Source organism: Neofelis nebulosa, chromosome 11 (genome assembly GCF_028018385.1).
Source record: "Neofelis nebulosa isolate mNeoNeb1 chromosome 11, mNeoNeb1.pri, whole genome shotgun sequence".
Taxonomy (NCBI): domain Eukaryota; kingdom Metazoa; phylum Chordata; class Mammalia; order Carnivora; family Felidae; genus Neofelis; species Neofelis nebulosa.
In genome coordinates, this window is record NC_080792.1 from 8,074,729 (window position 1) to 8,089,912 (window position 15,184).

The 15,184-nt window shown below is 39.3% G+C and overlaps 1 protein-coding gene across 5 annotated transcripts in view; it reads left to right on the forward strand.

Moving 5' to 3' along the window:
* The window catches only part of RTTN (rotatin), a 162,618-nt gene that overhangs the window by 110,988 nt on the left and 36,446 nt on the right, over positions 1–15,184 (forward strand). For all 5 annotated transcript variants that reach the window (XM_058691835.1, XM_058691836.1, XM_058691837.1 and 2 more), the window contains 4 exons: positions 4,716–4,809; positions 9,105–9,300; positions 11,708–11,798; positions 14,304–14,457. In XM_058691835.1, coding sequence (XP_058547818.1) covers positions 4,716–4,809; positions 9,105–9,300; positions 11,708–11,798; positions 14,304–14,457 — 535 coding nt within the window. The remainder of the gene's footprint in view (positions 1–4,715; positions 4,810–9,104; positions 9,301–11,707; positions 11,799–14,303; positions 14,458–15,184) is intronic.

The following is a 15,184-nucleotide window of genomic DNA, read 5'->3' on the forward strand; positions in this document are numbered from 1 at the left end:
GGTAGTGTTTCCCAAGTGAAGAAGTAAGGTCTTCGGGAATTTAAGTATTTGGCGTAGGGTCACAAAGCTAATGGAGAGTGGACTAAGACAAGCTCTAGGCAACTTGTTCTCTTAAATTATATACAGTAGGGCGTAGGGACTGGGACTGTGCCCTGGGGTTAAGTCTCTGCATGTGAGTGATCTTACAGATAGACAGGAGAGAAGCTTATATCATCTTATGCTCGTTCTTTCAGGGAGATTTTTCTGAGCTTTCTTTTTCTATGTTGTACACACTCCATTTGAATCATGGATCTATGTAGTCAGAGTGATTTAAACTTCTGGTTGTAATTTGGTTCGAATTAATGATTACAAATTGTGAAGCATGCCAAAGCTTTCCCGCTCTTGGGCATAAAGAGAAAGGTATCATTTATGAAAGTGAGCACAGGAACCCTAGTGTTCCTTGGAAACGTTTCATACTTTATATTTTGCCATGTTTGAAAAATGTGAGTAGATTTGTACCCTCTCTTTTTCATCTCACAAATCCTTTCTTCCTTTGTTCTCTTTTAATTTTTTAAAAATCAAATAACTTATTTAGGCACCAATACTACATTTGATGAAAGAAGATGGAAAGTATTAGAAGATCACTTGACAAATAAAATATTCAAGTGCTAAATTAGCTTTCAAAAATATTTGAAGTATCTAGTGAACTCTTTCATTTCTGAAAGGTAGAATACAAAGAAAACAGTTTTGAACATTGATGCATTTTGTTTATATTGACAGAAATTGTCTTTTTAAATTAAAAACAATTTTTTTTTTAATGTTTATTATTGAGAGACAGAGAGACGCAGAGCATGAGCAGGGGAGGGTCCGAGAGATGGAGAGACGCAAAATCTGAAGCAGGCTCCAGGCTCCGAGCTGTCAGCACAGAGCCCGACACGGGGCTCGAACTCACAAACCGTGAGATCATGACCTGAGCCAAAGTCAGACGCCCAACTGAGTGAGCGACCCAGGCGTCCCAAATTGTCTTTTTTTTTTTTTAACCCAAATTCTACTTTGATACGGTAAATGACTTTGCTATTTTCTGCTACTTCAAAGGGACTCTTAAAATTGTAACTGCCTATTTTACAATGAGGCATGATTTAGAAAACTTCTTTCGCTCTCAAATCTGTTTCTAAACACATTGAAGAAAAGGCTATTATCTTTTTTGGTTTTTATAAGCAAAATTTGATTCCGTTTTAGGACAGTGGCTTTAAGTAACATCAATTTGTCTGCCCTAACAGGCTTTTATTGCCTCTTATATACCAGCAAGGTGATAAAGATCCAAGTATATATACTTCAAGGAAACCCAGTTTTATTTGTCTTATCAAGGGAATGTAAATTGAAAATCTCAGGATGTGTCGTGTGGGAGACGAGAAAGAGGAAAAAAATGTCTAGATTGTGATTTTGTTCTGAAGCCCTTTTAATGAAAAGAGCAAGTGACAGAAGAATTAACCAGACCTACTATTGTAAGGACAGCCCTGGGCTCCCACTGTGGGCTTTCTGGCTCCTAAGAGGTAGAGACCAAATGAGAACGTGAGTTCTCTGCTGTGGGGGAAGGAGTGGCTAAGCCTGCTCAGTTTGCTGGGAAAGTAAGCCAACCCCTCCTCCATGGAAACGGCGTGGGGAGAAAGAAGCATCTCCTCGCAGACAAGATTGGTCAGCATTTTGGAGGTTTGTCTGAGGGCTTCTTCTGACTTGAGTGTATTTGTGATGTCATAAACGTAGTCCTCAACTGAGAATCCTAATGAGAGTGTGACCTCGGGCCCTTGCTCTCGGTCCTTATCTCTAAATGAGGACCTGGACTAGATCAGGCCTTTTCCACCTGTAGCACTACAGGCTCATGTGAACCTCCTCCACCTTCCAGAGGCTAAGACTTGAATTTTGCAAGATAACAAGTCAGATATTCACAAGTTACTTGCAAGATGACAAGTCAGATATTTACATATTATTACATATAACCAAATAAATGTCCATTAGAGATTATTTTCAAACAAGCAAGGATTTGAGTATAGAACCAGAGCAATTCAGTTTAATACCTTTTTGTCTTGTTAAAATAATAATGTGCTAATATAGTAAATTCAAAAAATATAGATGTTAGTAGATAATACAAATCACCCATAATCAAATTTTAAAGCACAATATATTACTGTATAAAGAAGTCCTTGTGTTTTCTCAACCATACGGGGTAGGTTATAATATAACTATTAGGCAGATGCTTTCTAAAATCATATTTTCTGAATTTGTATGTCACTTCCTTGGACTATATTAAGGAAAAATCACAACTTTTATTACTGTCTGACCTTTGGTCACAAACCATGACTTTGCTTTCTTCTAACGACCCCTTAGAAACCTTCTTTTCCTGCTCTGAATGCTACCTCTGGCTTTGTCAGTGGTGAGGGCTGCTTGAGTGTCCTTTGAAAGGATGTTAATTGAAAAGGTAAAGGATTCTAGCATCATTGTTCTCTTCAATTTTATTATATAAACAAAGGAGCTTGTGGTAGGTGCCATATATTATTAGCTCCTGCGTGCTTTGTGATACAATCTCAGTTATGATTGTTGTCCTCACAGACTGTAAAAGTTATTTGGATGTTTGTTGACAGGATGTTTTTTTCCACATTTCTTAGAGCCAGTTGTAGTAAATACCATTTTTAGAAAAATAAATTTTAGGTGTTTCCTATTATCTGGACCTAATATTATATAAAATAAGGTATTTAATACATGATCATTTAGGAGTGATTTATTTAGACTGAAATTTGTCCAGATTTCTTTTTTGGATGACTTTACATGCTGGGCTTACATTTATTGGCCACAGCTTTCTGTTGTTATTGTAATGTTACACTTGAAGTGATGAGAGATGATTAAAGTCTTAAGTTGAAAGGGGGATTTTAAAAACTGGATATAAGTTCCATCAATCATTTTCTTCAAATTTATATTCTCTTTACTAACAGAAAATAAAATATAACCTTGGTTTATTTTTGTTACTACATTTTTTATTAAAAAACAACCCTGGGGGCACCTGGGTGGCTCAGTCGGTTGAGTGTCTGACTTCAGTTCAGGTCATGATCTCACGGTTTGTGGGTTCGAGCCCCACGTCAGGCTCTGTGCTGACAGCTCAGAGCCTGGAGCCTGCTTTGGATTCTGTGTCTCCTTCTCTCTGCCCCTCCCCTGCTTGGGCTCTGTCTCTCTCTGTCTCTCAATAACAAATAAAGTTAAAAATAAATAGATAAATAACCCTGCTTTATTTTAGTATTAAAAACAAAAACCTGGGGGGGGGGGGTTGGTTCCTGGGTGGCTCATTTGGCTAAGTGTCTAACTATTGATTTCAGCTCAGGTCATGATCTCGTGGTTTGTGGGTTCAAGCCCTGCATCAGGCTCTGTGCTGACATTGTGGAGTCTACTTGGGATTCTCTTTCTTTCCCTCTCTCTCTGCCCCTCCCCCACTCGCTCTCTTAAAATACATAAACTTAAAGAAAAAAACAACCTTGGTTTTTGCTTTGACTCTATCATATCATGTCTAAGGCATCCTACTTTGCATGTTAAATGCACAGTTAGTGTATGAGTACTGAGGTGTATGGTATCTGAGTTTGAGATAGGGTTGATTCATGAGATCTGTTGACATTGATTACTGACATGCTTGCTCTATGCATGCACTGACCTGCAGCTTGTCTAGGTGTGTGGAGTAAATTGATGGTAAGAAAAGGAATGATCTGACCTCTGCAGCTAAGATGTTTTTCACATAGAAGGTGCCAGATACATCAGTTTGAGCTTTTTCAGTTCTAGGAGGCCACACAGTCTGCTCATCTGTAGATCTGTAGGTGAAATTGTGTTTGCCTTCTACACAATTTGTGTTATGTTTAATGTTTTAAAAAAATACTGTATTCTGGGCACCTGGGTGGCTCAGTCAGTCGGTTGAGCATCCAACTCCTGATTTTGGCTCAGGTCGTGATCTCATGGTTCATGGGTTCAAGCCTCACATCAGGCTGTGGAGCTCCAGGCTGCCAGCACAGAGCCTGCTTGGTATTCTCATTCTCTCTCTCTCTCTCTTTCTTTGCTCCTCTCCTACTTGCATACATGTGCTCATGTGCGCTCTCTCTCTCTCTCTCTCTCTCTCTCTCTCAAAATAAATAAACTTAAAAAAATAAAAAGTACTGTGTTCTGAAACACTGTGTCCACATATGACCTGAAACAGTTCTTTTGTGAAATGGGAAAAGGTAAAGAAGAATCGTTTAGTATTTCTGCTGAGTTTTTCATAGGCACTGTTAAAATTTGTGTATGCCGTTGGATGCTTATAAAAAACCCCTCTTATTATGAATCAAGTAGGACAAAATATGTCAAGGACGCAACGAATCATGCAAAAGTTAAAGAAAGGAGTATGGTTTAGCCTTTTAACACTTGGATGATAAGAGGGAGTAGGCCTTATCCAGACCTTAAAATCCTAAATGGGCTTCAAATCAAAACTCTGCTCCTTTGACTTGCTGCTTTACATAAATTCCAGCAGGTCCTAAAAGAAGTTGAAAGTACCCTTCAAAAAACTGACACCTCTTAAAATATGAAATGTTTTCCAGTTATATTAACTAGTATAGTTTTGTCATAAACCTTCTTGTTTGAGGATTTGTATGTACATATTGGTTCTGTTTCGCTTCCCATGTGGCAACATTAGTGTTAAGAATAAAATCATTTTCTTTGCTGCTCCGTAGGTGGCATCTTCATCCGGAAGCACTGAATTTCCACCATTTGGGCCCCCCACCGCGCCTCTCCCTGAAGCCTCACACCACCAGTTTGTGGCTCAAGGTACCCTTTTAGGAAGAATTCTACTTTCTTTCTTGTTTTTTTGTTTTTTCCATTTTTTTTTCATGTTTATTTATATTTGAGGGAGAGACAGAGCACGAGTGGGGGAGGGCCAGAGGGAGAGGGAGACACAGAATCCGAAGCCGGCTCCAGGCTCCGAGCTGTCAGCACACAGCCCGACGCGGGGCTCGAACTCACGGACCGTGAGATCGTGACCTGAGCCGAAGTCAGACGCCCAACCGACTGAGCCACCCAGGCGCCCAGACATTCTACTTTCAAAAAGAAAAATGACAAGTTGGTCCAGATATTTTGAAAGTAAATATCTGTAAGAACAAAATTAGGGGCGCCTGGGTGCCTCAGTCGGTTGAGTGTCCGACTTCGGCTTGGGTCATGATCTCGCAGTCCGTGAGTTTGAATAAATCAGAAGTTAACAAAACAAATACTCTAATAAATGGAATTTAGTCATCAAATAAATAGTTAATTGCCCTATGGTTCCTTATTAGTTAAGCATAGATATTTCATGTTTGAATTTGGGAATTCATAAGTGTTAGTTAACTTCATCTTTCTCCCCCTTTTAGGGAAAACACTTCAATTTACCCCAGTAGTCCACTTGAAAGTGGAGAGAATCTGGTCATAAATATTTTCAGAGGGTATGCTTCCATTTTAAAGCACACAAAACATGTTGAGTCTTTATTAGAAATGCTTGATGAATAGCCTGGGATTTATTTTTATTAATGGCAATATATAAATTCTCTTCTTTGTATTAGGGACTGCTTCCAACTCTATTATGCTTCAAACTTTGTATATTTGGGAGATTACAACTTAGCTTGTATTTATTCCGGAGAACATACAGGCCTTATTGTAGCATTAAATTCTTCACCTGGAAGGAATGTGCTGCTGCCTGAAAAGAAGGTACTTTACACCCTGAAGTATAAGCATCCACAGAGAAAAGGCTTTAGAAAACTTGAGAAATAATTGCTTAATTAAGACTTTACTCAGAGTTTTCATTATAATATCTGTTCCCTAACTTCCTAAACAACATCCCATTTTGTTTTTTAGTAATTTACGTTAACAATATAAAAGAGTGTTTCATTGTAGAAAGTACTCATTTGATCTTGAGAATAAAAGGAGCAAACCACATGGTTTAAATTGTTAAGAGCCCAGAGCATGAAATCAAATTTGAGAATAATTCAAATAATCATACACTCACCCATTTAATAAGTGTAAAGTTCATTGGTTTTTGCACAGAGCTGTGCAAGCATCACCACAGTCAATTTGAGGACATTTTCATCCCCTAAAAAGAAAACTTTCCATTGTCAATCACTCCTCATCTGTTTTCGATTTTTTTCCAGGCCTAGTGCGTCACTAACCTACTTTCCCTCCTTATGGGAAATTTCATAAAAATGGAATCATACAGGGCACCTGGGTGGCTCAGTCAGTAGAGCGTCCAACTTCAGCTCAGGTCATGATCTCGCCGTTTTGTTGGTTCAGGCCCCGCGTCGGGCTCTGTGCTGACAGCTCAGAGCCTGGAGCCTGTTTCCGATTCTGTGACTCCCTCTCTCTCTGCCCCTCCCCGCTCATGCTCTGTCTCTCTCTGTCTCTCAAAAACTAAATAAACTTACAAGAAATGGAATCATATACTATGTATTTTTTTGTGACTAGCTTTTTGCAACTAGATTGCAAACTTTGCAAGTTAACTTTGAGAGTTAACCCATATTGTATTATGTGCTGGTACGTACTCTCGTGGTATGGTTATACCACTTGCATTTACCTACCCATTCATCAGTTGATGAACATTTGGATTTTTCTACTTTTTGGCTCTTATGAGTAACTCTGCCGTGAGCATTCATGTACAGGTTTTGGCGTGGACGTATAGTTGTGTGGGGTTTTTCTGTTTTGCTTCTTTGTCACATTATTCTTGATTTGGATTTATTTTATTTTCAAAGACTGTGTTTAGAATGTATATTCACGCACAGTTTTACCGGTTCAGCCAATCACTTAAGTATGTATATTTGACAAAAAAAACTTTTTAACCCTTTTTGTTGAATATGCCAATGAACAGTGCTGCAAAGCATTGAATATATGTTGTCAGTGAGCCATAAGACTAGAGCAATTATTTTGTTGTTGTTAGATGTCTTCCTGAATTCCATCTCTTTAAAATAACGTTAAGGTAAAATGTGATTTTCTTTTACATTTACTTATTTATCTATTTATTTATTTTAGTGTTAATATGATTTTAGTTCCCTCAGCTGGAATATGTAGCAGGATTTGCCAGTGAAGCTGGTTAGTCCTTTTATTTGTTGTTTTGCTGCTTCTTAATTAACCAGGGAATGAATGTGCCTCGAAATGATTTAGGACAGGATGAAAAGAATTTTCTGTAAATGTATATATATTAGGGCCACTTCAGACGTGAGTTTTCATTTTTAAATTGAGTTTCTAAACGTTTGTAAAAAAAAAAAAATACATATATATCTTATATTAAAAAAAAACAGTCTCTTATGATCAGTAAGCCTACATTTGATGTACAAAGGTGAAAGGAACCGTTAAAAATGTTAGTGTATTTGAGCACTATTAATATAAGTAAGTAGGATAATTTTCTCTAGATAAAGTAGAAAAATTGTATTCAAATATATTGGATGAGGTTGAATTTCTGAACTGCCCTGCCCTCCCCTTTTATTGGTATTCTTCTATAAACTAAACTTAACCTAAAAATGCTGCAAACATGTAACACATATCTTGTGAATATTTACATTTTTCCCTTAAAACCACTGGAACGGTTTCTGTGGGATTACCTGCATCTAATTTTCCCGATTTTATTTCGTTTAAAGTATCAAATCTTTCTTGATGCTCCATTGTCCCAAAGTTCTATATTCCTAATTCCACCCCAAAGGAATTAGTTAATTACACAGGAAAATGAAACTTTACAGTGGAGAAACCTGGTAGACAGCGTTTGATCAAATGGTTAAAGTTAACACCACCAATAATGGCACAGATAGAAATCATGTTTTCCTGGTAGGATACACCGAAGATCTAACCACGAGGAACCATCAAACATCAGACCTTCTACAAAGTAACCGGCCTGTGCTCTTTGCAGAATGTCTGAGCCCTGAAAGAGCACGTCTGAGGAGATCTTCCAGTTTAGAACCCGAAGAGACATGACAGCTAAATGCCAAGTGTGGTCCTGACTTGGATCCAAACAAGAACTCTCGAGCTATAAAGGACATTAGTGAAACAATATGCAAACTTGGAGAAGGTCTATAGACTAGAGAATATTACTGCATCAGTGTTAATTTCCTGGTTAACTGTACTGTGATTATAAAAGACAAAAGTCTCTGTTTAGGAAATGAATTTAGGGCTGAGAGGGCAGGGCATCTGCAGCTTACAAACAGTTCATAATAAGAGAGGTATGTAGGTAGATAAAATGTGGTAAAATAGTAATACGTAGGGATCTGGGTGAAGGTATATGGGAATTCTTTGTACTCTGTACCTTCTATAAATCTGAATTTATTAAAAATAAAGTGTTCCTTTAAAAAAGAAATAAGAAGTGAGGGTTATGAGGGAAATCTTGATGTAGGTTAACAAACAAAGCTTTCTTGGTAACAATCCCTTGCTGAGTTTTCTGGGAAAGGTCCACAATCTCATATCCTCAGTTCTAAAATCCAGAATCTCTGAAAACTTAAGTGTTCTCAAAAGTTACTTGGTATAAAACTTGCCCATACCTAAATACAGTTGCTGCAAAACCTGACCAGTACTGGTTTGAGGTTGTATTTGTTCCTTTCTTCATCCAGCTTACTGTGATTGTACAAGTGTTACACTAGAGAAATAGTTACTTCATTATGTGGTATTGCCCAAATTCTCATTGGAGGTTAGTTAATGTATGGTAGGTACATGCATCTTATGATTTTCCTGAAATCTAAAATATTTTGAATTCTGAAGCACTTCTGGCCCCTAGAGTCTTAGAAAAAGGGTCGGGGGCCATCTATTTGTTCCTCAATGTCTGAGTGCTTGAGGGCACGAGGGCACAAAACCATGCTCTGCCCATCTCTTCTTGGCTCTTACACTGTCATCCAAGGCAGACGTACACACACACACACACACACACACACACACACACACAGTGGAGAAGTTGGATATCTGCTTCCTTGACCTCAGGTTTGTGATGAGCCGGGCCCTGGGGAGCTCCCCAGTCGTCTCTCTTTGGCCCTCTCAGGGGCTTTCCTCCGATGGTCAGAACTTGCGAATGTTGTACATGAACACAAAGGAAACAAAACTGTGCTAATTTTTATGCTTATTCCCAGTAATCGGTCAGCATGAAACCGCGTCGGCACGGCTTCCTCGCGACGCGTCCCTTCCTGCCGCACTGCCCAGGCAGCGTGTGGTGACGCCGCCTCTCCTCGCGGCGGTGTGCAGCCTCCTGGACGGCCTCCTGGCGACTGCGCCGGGAGACACTGCACACGCTTTTCGGCAGGCCCGTCTCGTGGAGCTTCTCTGTAGGTAAGAGAGGCCGGGCAGCAGAAACGAGTTGGTGCAAGACTTCTTGCGTGCCGGGAATGTATCTCTATCTTCTTTTTGGCTCACTAGACTGCGGGGTTTTGCTTTTGCAGAATTGTCCTGACAGTTTCAATTTAGATCTGTTAAAGTACTCGTACGGGTTTGTTACACTGACTGTTACTCCCACCGTCCTGATTTTGTTTTGTAATTCAGAGGTTCTGAACCTTATTTGTCTTGCACCATACTCAAGAACTGTGGTGCAGTCCCTTGGTCATTCTAAATGGAAGTGAAGGGCTTTGGGGATTCACCTCTGTAGGGCTATGTCAGAATAAGGGCCATGGGTTGAAAATCGTTGTTTAAATTCATTTGGAGTTTTTTCATTATTGGGGATTAAACTCTTTATTACATAACACTCTGATAAAATTTGGAAGATCATGATTTCGTTCTTTCATTTAGCTAATGTGAATGAGCTTCTGGCTGGACCTTTGCATTATCATGTTGGTTATATGTATAGTGAGAAAGGCTGTAGATACTGAATCAGTCCCACTTAGGGTCTTCTCACAGGGCATTCCCTCCCTAGTGTTGCAGTCTGGGGGAAGTTACTATTAATCTCATTAATAACATCTGGTTATTGGGGTTAGCGTGAGGATCAAGTGATGACGTCTAGGATACTCTTTTTTTTTCCCCCTCTCTCTTTTTTTTAATACGAAATTTATTGTCAAGTTGGTTTCCATACAACACCCAGGGCTCATCTCAACAGGTGCCCTCCTCAGTGCCCATCACCCACCCTCCCCTCCCTCCCACCCCCCATCAACCCTCAGTTTGTTCTCAGTTTTTAAGAGTCTCTTATGCTTTGGCTCTCTCCCACTCTAACCTCTTTTTCCTTCCCCTCCCCCATGGTCTTCTGTTAAGTTTCTCAGGACCCACGTAAGAGTGAAAACATATGGTATCTTTCTCTGTGACTTATTTCACTTAGCATAACACTCTCCAGTTCCATCCACGTTGCTACAAAGGGCCATATTTCATTCTTTCTCATTGCCACGTAGTACTCTATTGTATATATAAACCACAGTTTCTTTATCCATTCATCAGTTGATGGACATTTAGGCTCTTTCCATAATTTGGCTATTGTTGAGAGTGCTGCTATAAACATTGGGGTACAAGTACCCCTATGCATCAGCACTCCTGTTAGGATACTCTCTTTATAGTAACTGTTCCTTTGCTTTCTTCCCATCTGGATTATTATAGCCAGTGGATTATTATTACCTCCTGTTGACCCCGTAGTCATTTGCATTGCTCTTCTTGAGAACTTTCACTGTCTGAGATATCGTCCTCCTCTTTGCCAAATTGCAGTACTTTCTCTTTCATTTTGGGATATTAAGAAAACTCCAAAAAGAAAGAAGTATCCTTGTTTCACTTCACTTGCCATTACTCGTTTACCACTCAGATAATCCGTGAGGTGTGAGTTTGTTCACAGTTACTCATCATCTTTCCACCGTGATAACCTGCTAGACTTGGAAAAGGAACCTGCCTGTTGATTGACTTTCTTCTTAGATGTTTTTCTGCCTCAAGAATGATCAAAATGGAACTTTAGGAATACTCTTGCTTCTCAAGAAGAGTCTGTTGTGAAATTGAGGCCACAGAGTTATTAAAGAATCTTTTATGGCAAAGGCTTAATCATATTTTATACCTTTTCTTTATTCAGGACTTAGAAACTTTTTCCTGTTTTTTTTTTTTTTTTGCATTATTTTGTTTTTTACTTTGTAAATCAAAACTTATTTCCTAGCAAGTATTTTTCCTGTTTTAAACAGGAAACTAACCACCAAGTTTTTTCTCTTGTTTGCTTCCCTTTTAGAAGGGCTTCTTTGTATTTTATTCTGCTTTTCATTAGATTTTTTTTTCTTCAGAATTGTGTTTCCCATGTTTATTAGATAGGATCTTCTCCTGTGTTCTAAAATAATTATGGGATACCTTTTTATATACATTTATTGTCTTTATGAAAATCTGTTCTCTTTGTTTTTACTTTTCTTTTTATTTGAGTAGACACACAATGTTACTTTCATTTCAGGTGTACGTCTTAATTACTTAACAAGTTTATGCATTATGCTGTGTTCAGCACGGGCATAGCTACCATCTGTCCTGTTCCATCACTGTCACAGTATCATTCCCCGTGTTCCCTATGCTGTGCCTCTTATTCCCGTAACTTTCTCGTTCCATGGCTGCAGGCCTGTGCCTCCCTGTCCCTGTCACCCATTTTGCCTCACCCCCCACCTACCTTCCCTCTGACAGCCATTGTTTTCTGTAAAGATCCTTTCTCTTGAATTCTGTTCAAGGTTACATTCAAACTTCAAATACTGATTTACTAATTTTTAGTAAGCAGCACACTACTCATCTTTTCTGCTCTTTGCAGCATCGCAGATGCCACCCTCCTAGAGAGCTGTGTCCAGGATCTCAAGGCGCCACTGCCTTTGTCCCCTCCTGCTGAGCACACGCAGGCTCAGGTAAGTGTCTCACGTCTCCTTGTCACCTCATGTCTGTTTGTGCGTTTGTTTTAAGTGCCAGAAACATAAATTCTGCTAAGGATATACTAACCGTAGGAGAAGGATGAAGATCTTTGAGGATAGACATGGTGTAATGAGGTTATTTGAAATAGGTTACTTAACATTTTAATCTGAGACCTCTTTGGGTGGCAGAAAAGGGAAGTGAGGTTTAAAGATCTCTATTCTCTTCCTAATTCCATTATTAACCAGCTGTAGATGTTTATTCACAGATCTGGATATCTTTGAGCACCATACTAAAAAAAGAAGACATTATATAGACCACCTTCCCATTCTGTGATTTTAGGCCATGTCTATCATTTGCACCTAAACTGAAGTTGTTAAAATAGATAGTGACTAAATTCCATGTATTTTCAAAACCCAACCTAATAAAAATAAGTTTATTTTTGTTTTTTTACAGATATTTACTATTTTTAAGTTCTTGATTGTAGCTAGAGTCTGTATGTAAAGTATGCTTAAGAACTCCTTGTGTAGTTGTTGCTAGTAGAAATGTTACCCTAACTCAGAGTTTAAGAAGGGCTACAAGATTTGCTTTGCGGTGCTGTCTTTGGGGTTTCTGACCACGGCAGGCCCCCCCTCTTATAAGGCTGGGTAACACATCATCTTCAAAATACTTGTCCCAATGCAGTCTGAGCCTTTGCATAAGGCTCCCTCCTCCAGTTCACTGTCCAGCTGACAAATCTTTATTGAGGGTCTACCACGTACCAGGGTCTTGCCTGTGCGAATAAAATAAAGATTCTTCCTCTCAAGTTGGGAGAGCAGATCATGAGCAAATCCATATACACATCTGAGAAGAACAGCTAACAAAGGCGCCAGGAAATGCTTTCAGAGCTGGGAGGGTAGGGCTTTTCCACTTAGAGTGGTCAGGGAGGGCCTTTCAGACAGTGACATGTAACCTGGGGTAAGTGAGGACACTGCCAGATCCCTGAGATCGGGGTTGGTTTGTTCTATCCAGCAAATAGCAAGGAGGCCAGAGTGGCCAGAGCGAATCTGTAGGGGGTCGTGAGGCCAGAGGCTGCAGTGAGCTCCATGAAGGCAGGGCTATGACTGTTCTTAGGCATCAGTTGTGTACCCAGTGCTGAGCACAGTGCCTGTCCCATGGAAGGTGCTCGTTCGGTACTTGTGTAGGCCAAATGCTTCTTAGCTGTTTGTCCTCACACAAGATTCCTCATTCGTTCCAGAAAAGTTCTGGAACCTCTTCTCTGCCAGATTGCGTTCTAGGTGCCAGTGACAGATGTGTGAACAAAGAAAACACACACGCCTGCCCATATGAATTCTGTCCTTGGTGCAGAAGACAGTAAGCAGTAAATAAAATGTGAACTATTTTATCAGCTGGTGACAAATGGTATGGGGCAGGGGTGGCACCTGGGTGGCTCAGCCGGTTGAGCGTCTGACTCTTGATTTCAGCTCAGGTCATGATTCCAGAGTCATGGGATTGAGCCCTGCATCTGGCTCTGCTCTGAGTGTGGAGCCTGCTTGGGATTCATATTCTCTCTCTCTGCCTCTCTGTCTCTCTGTCTCTCTGTCTCTCTCCCTCTCTCCCCCTCCCTCCCTCCCCTCTACCCCTTGCTTGCTTGCATGTTCTCTCTCTCGAGCATTCTCTCTCTCTCTCTCTCTAAAACAGAAGAAAACAACCCCCACCCCCACCCCCACCCCCCACACACAAATGGTATGGGAAAAATGAGTGTGAGGAAAAGGTGTGCGGCAGGGGAGAGGGTTCTGTGCTTGGTAGGGTGGTCAGAGGACGCCTCACAAGGGTGAGATCTGAGCTGAGAGCCGAGGCGCTGAGGAAGCGGGCCCAGTGTGTGGGCTTGTAAGAGGCTTCAGTGATTCCGTGGTTCCCTCTCTGATGTTTCTCGTTTGCTCTCACTTTCCATGGCTTATCTGTTTATGGTAACACTTCATACATTAGATGTCAGACTTATTATAACTGCAATCAAGTGTTCAGTACAAAGGCATCAAAAAAGACTCCATAACAATAAGGAAATTAAATGTCACAAACTTGCATTTTACATGATAGGAGATGTGTTGAAGAATGTTTTGTCATCTTTCTTTCTTTATGCAGTCGTAGGCTTTATGACTTTGGAATGCCCCTTCCTACTTCTTCCAGAATATTGATTCCACAGTTTAGCTACTTAAAAACTATAAAGGCTCTCTTTCTTTAAAAGGAGTTTGAAATTTGGCTTTGAAAATACTGCCTTGTTTGGTATTATCATACTTGACAGTGTTAATGTGATCATTAATGGTATGTTTATAATATGAGAAAATCATGCTGTCTGCTATATATTCATTTTAGATCTTTAAAAATTACGATTAATATTTTGTTAGTTTTTTATGTAACTTATGGTACAAAGAAAGTGACTTACAATGCATAGAAGACAGAAATATCACTGAGCTAGGCTTTTCATATGATATGTTTTGTTTTACTTTATCTCTTTTTTCAAATAGGTGTCCTCTCTCCTAGAATACCTGTCGTCTTTGTCCAGGCTTCTGCAGTCATGTTTACTGGTAGATCCTGACCTTGTGATTCAGGAAGAGCTTCTGAAACCTCTTATCACAAACATCATCGGGGTCCTCACCATATGCATCAAAGATGTGTTAGGTAAGCTTTCTTTTTTTCACGTTTAGTATGAAAGTAAAGCATATTGAGGGAAAAAAAGAATCTTACTCTGCACCAGGTACTCACTTCAAGGTTGAATTTTATGTTGTGTTTTGCCGATATTTTGGAAGGCTTTTTTTTTATAACGTGTTTTATAGTTTGGGTGTTTTAAGTGGTTCCAGGAGGCCATTTGAGGCAAGTATGTAGTATAATGAAGGACTGTACCCTGTGCTGTCAGTTTAAATGAGGGCAAAGTTCTTAATGTAATGTTAGCAAGTACAGTGAGTTTTAGATATTCATTATTCTTACAAGCTATGGATATAGCCACATGACCTACTTATAACTTATCTGCAATAACAACTATAAGTAAGTGTTGCATATAATAAAAATTTTGGTAAGGTCCTAAATTATTGAAAAATATACTCTGATGAAAAGTTGAATATAGTACTTAATAGAAGAGAAAATTAAAACAGTATAGGACTTTATCAGAAATAAAATATGATAATTATTTAAAAGATTTTATAATGAAGTAATTGATAATTTGACTATTGCCAAATGGCTCTTTGCATATTAATTCATTCTTATTTAGGTTTTTGAATTTTATGGATTTGTTTGGTTTTAGGTAAGTGAAATGTTTTATGATGCCAGCAAATCTAGTCCTCAGTGTCCAATTAGTGTTCAAATATCCAGGTGTAAGAGGAATAATAATTCCTTACTTGGAAATTTTACA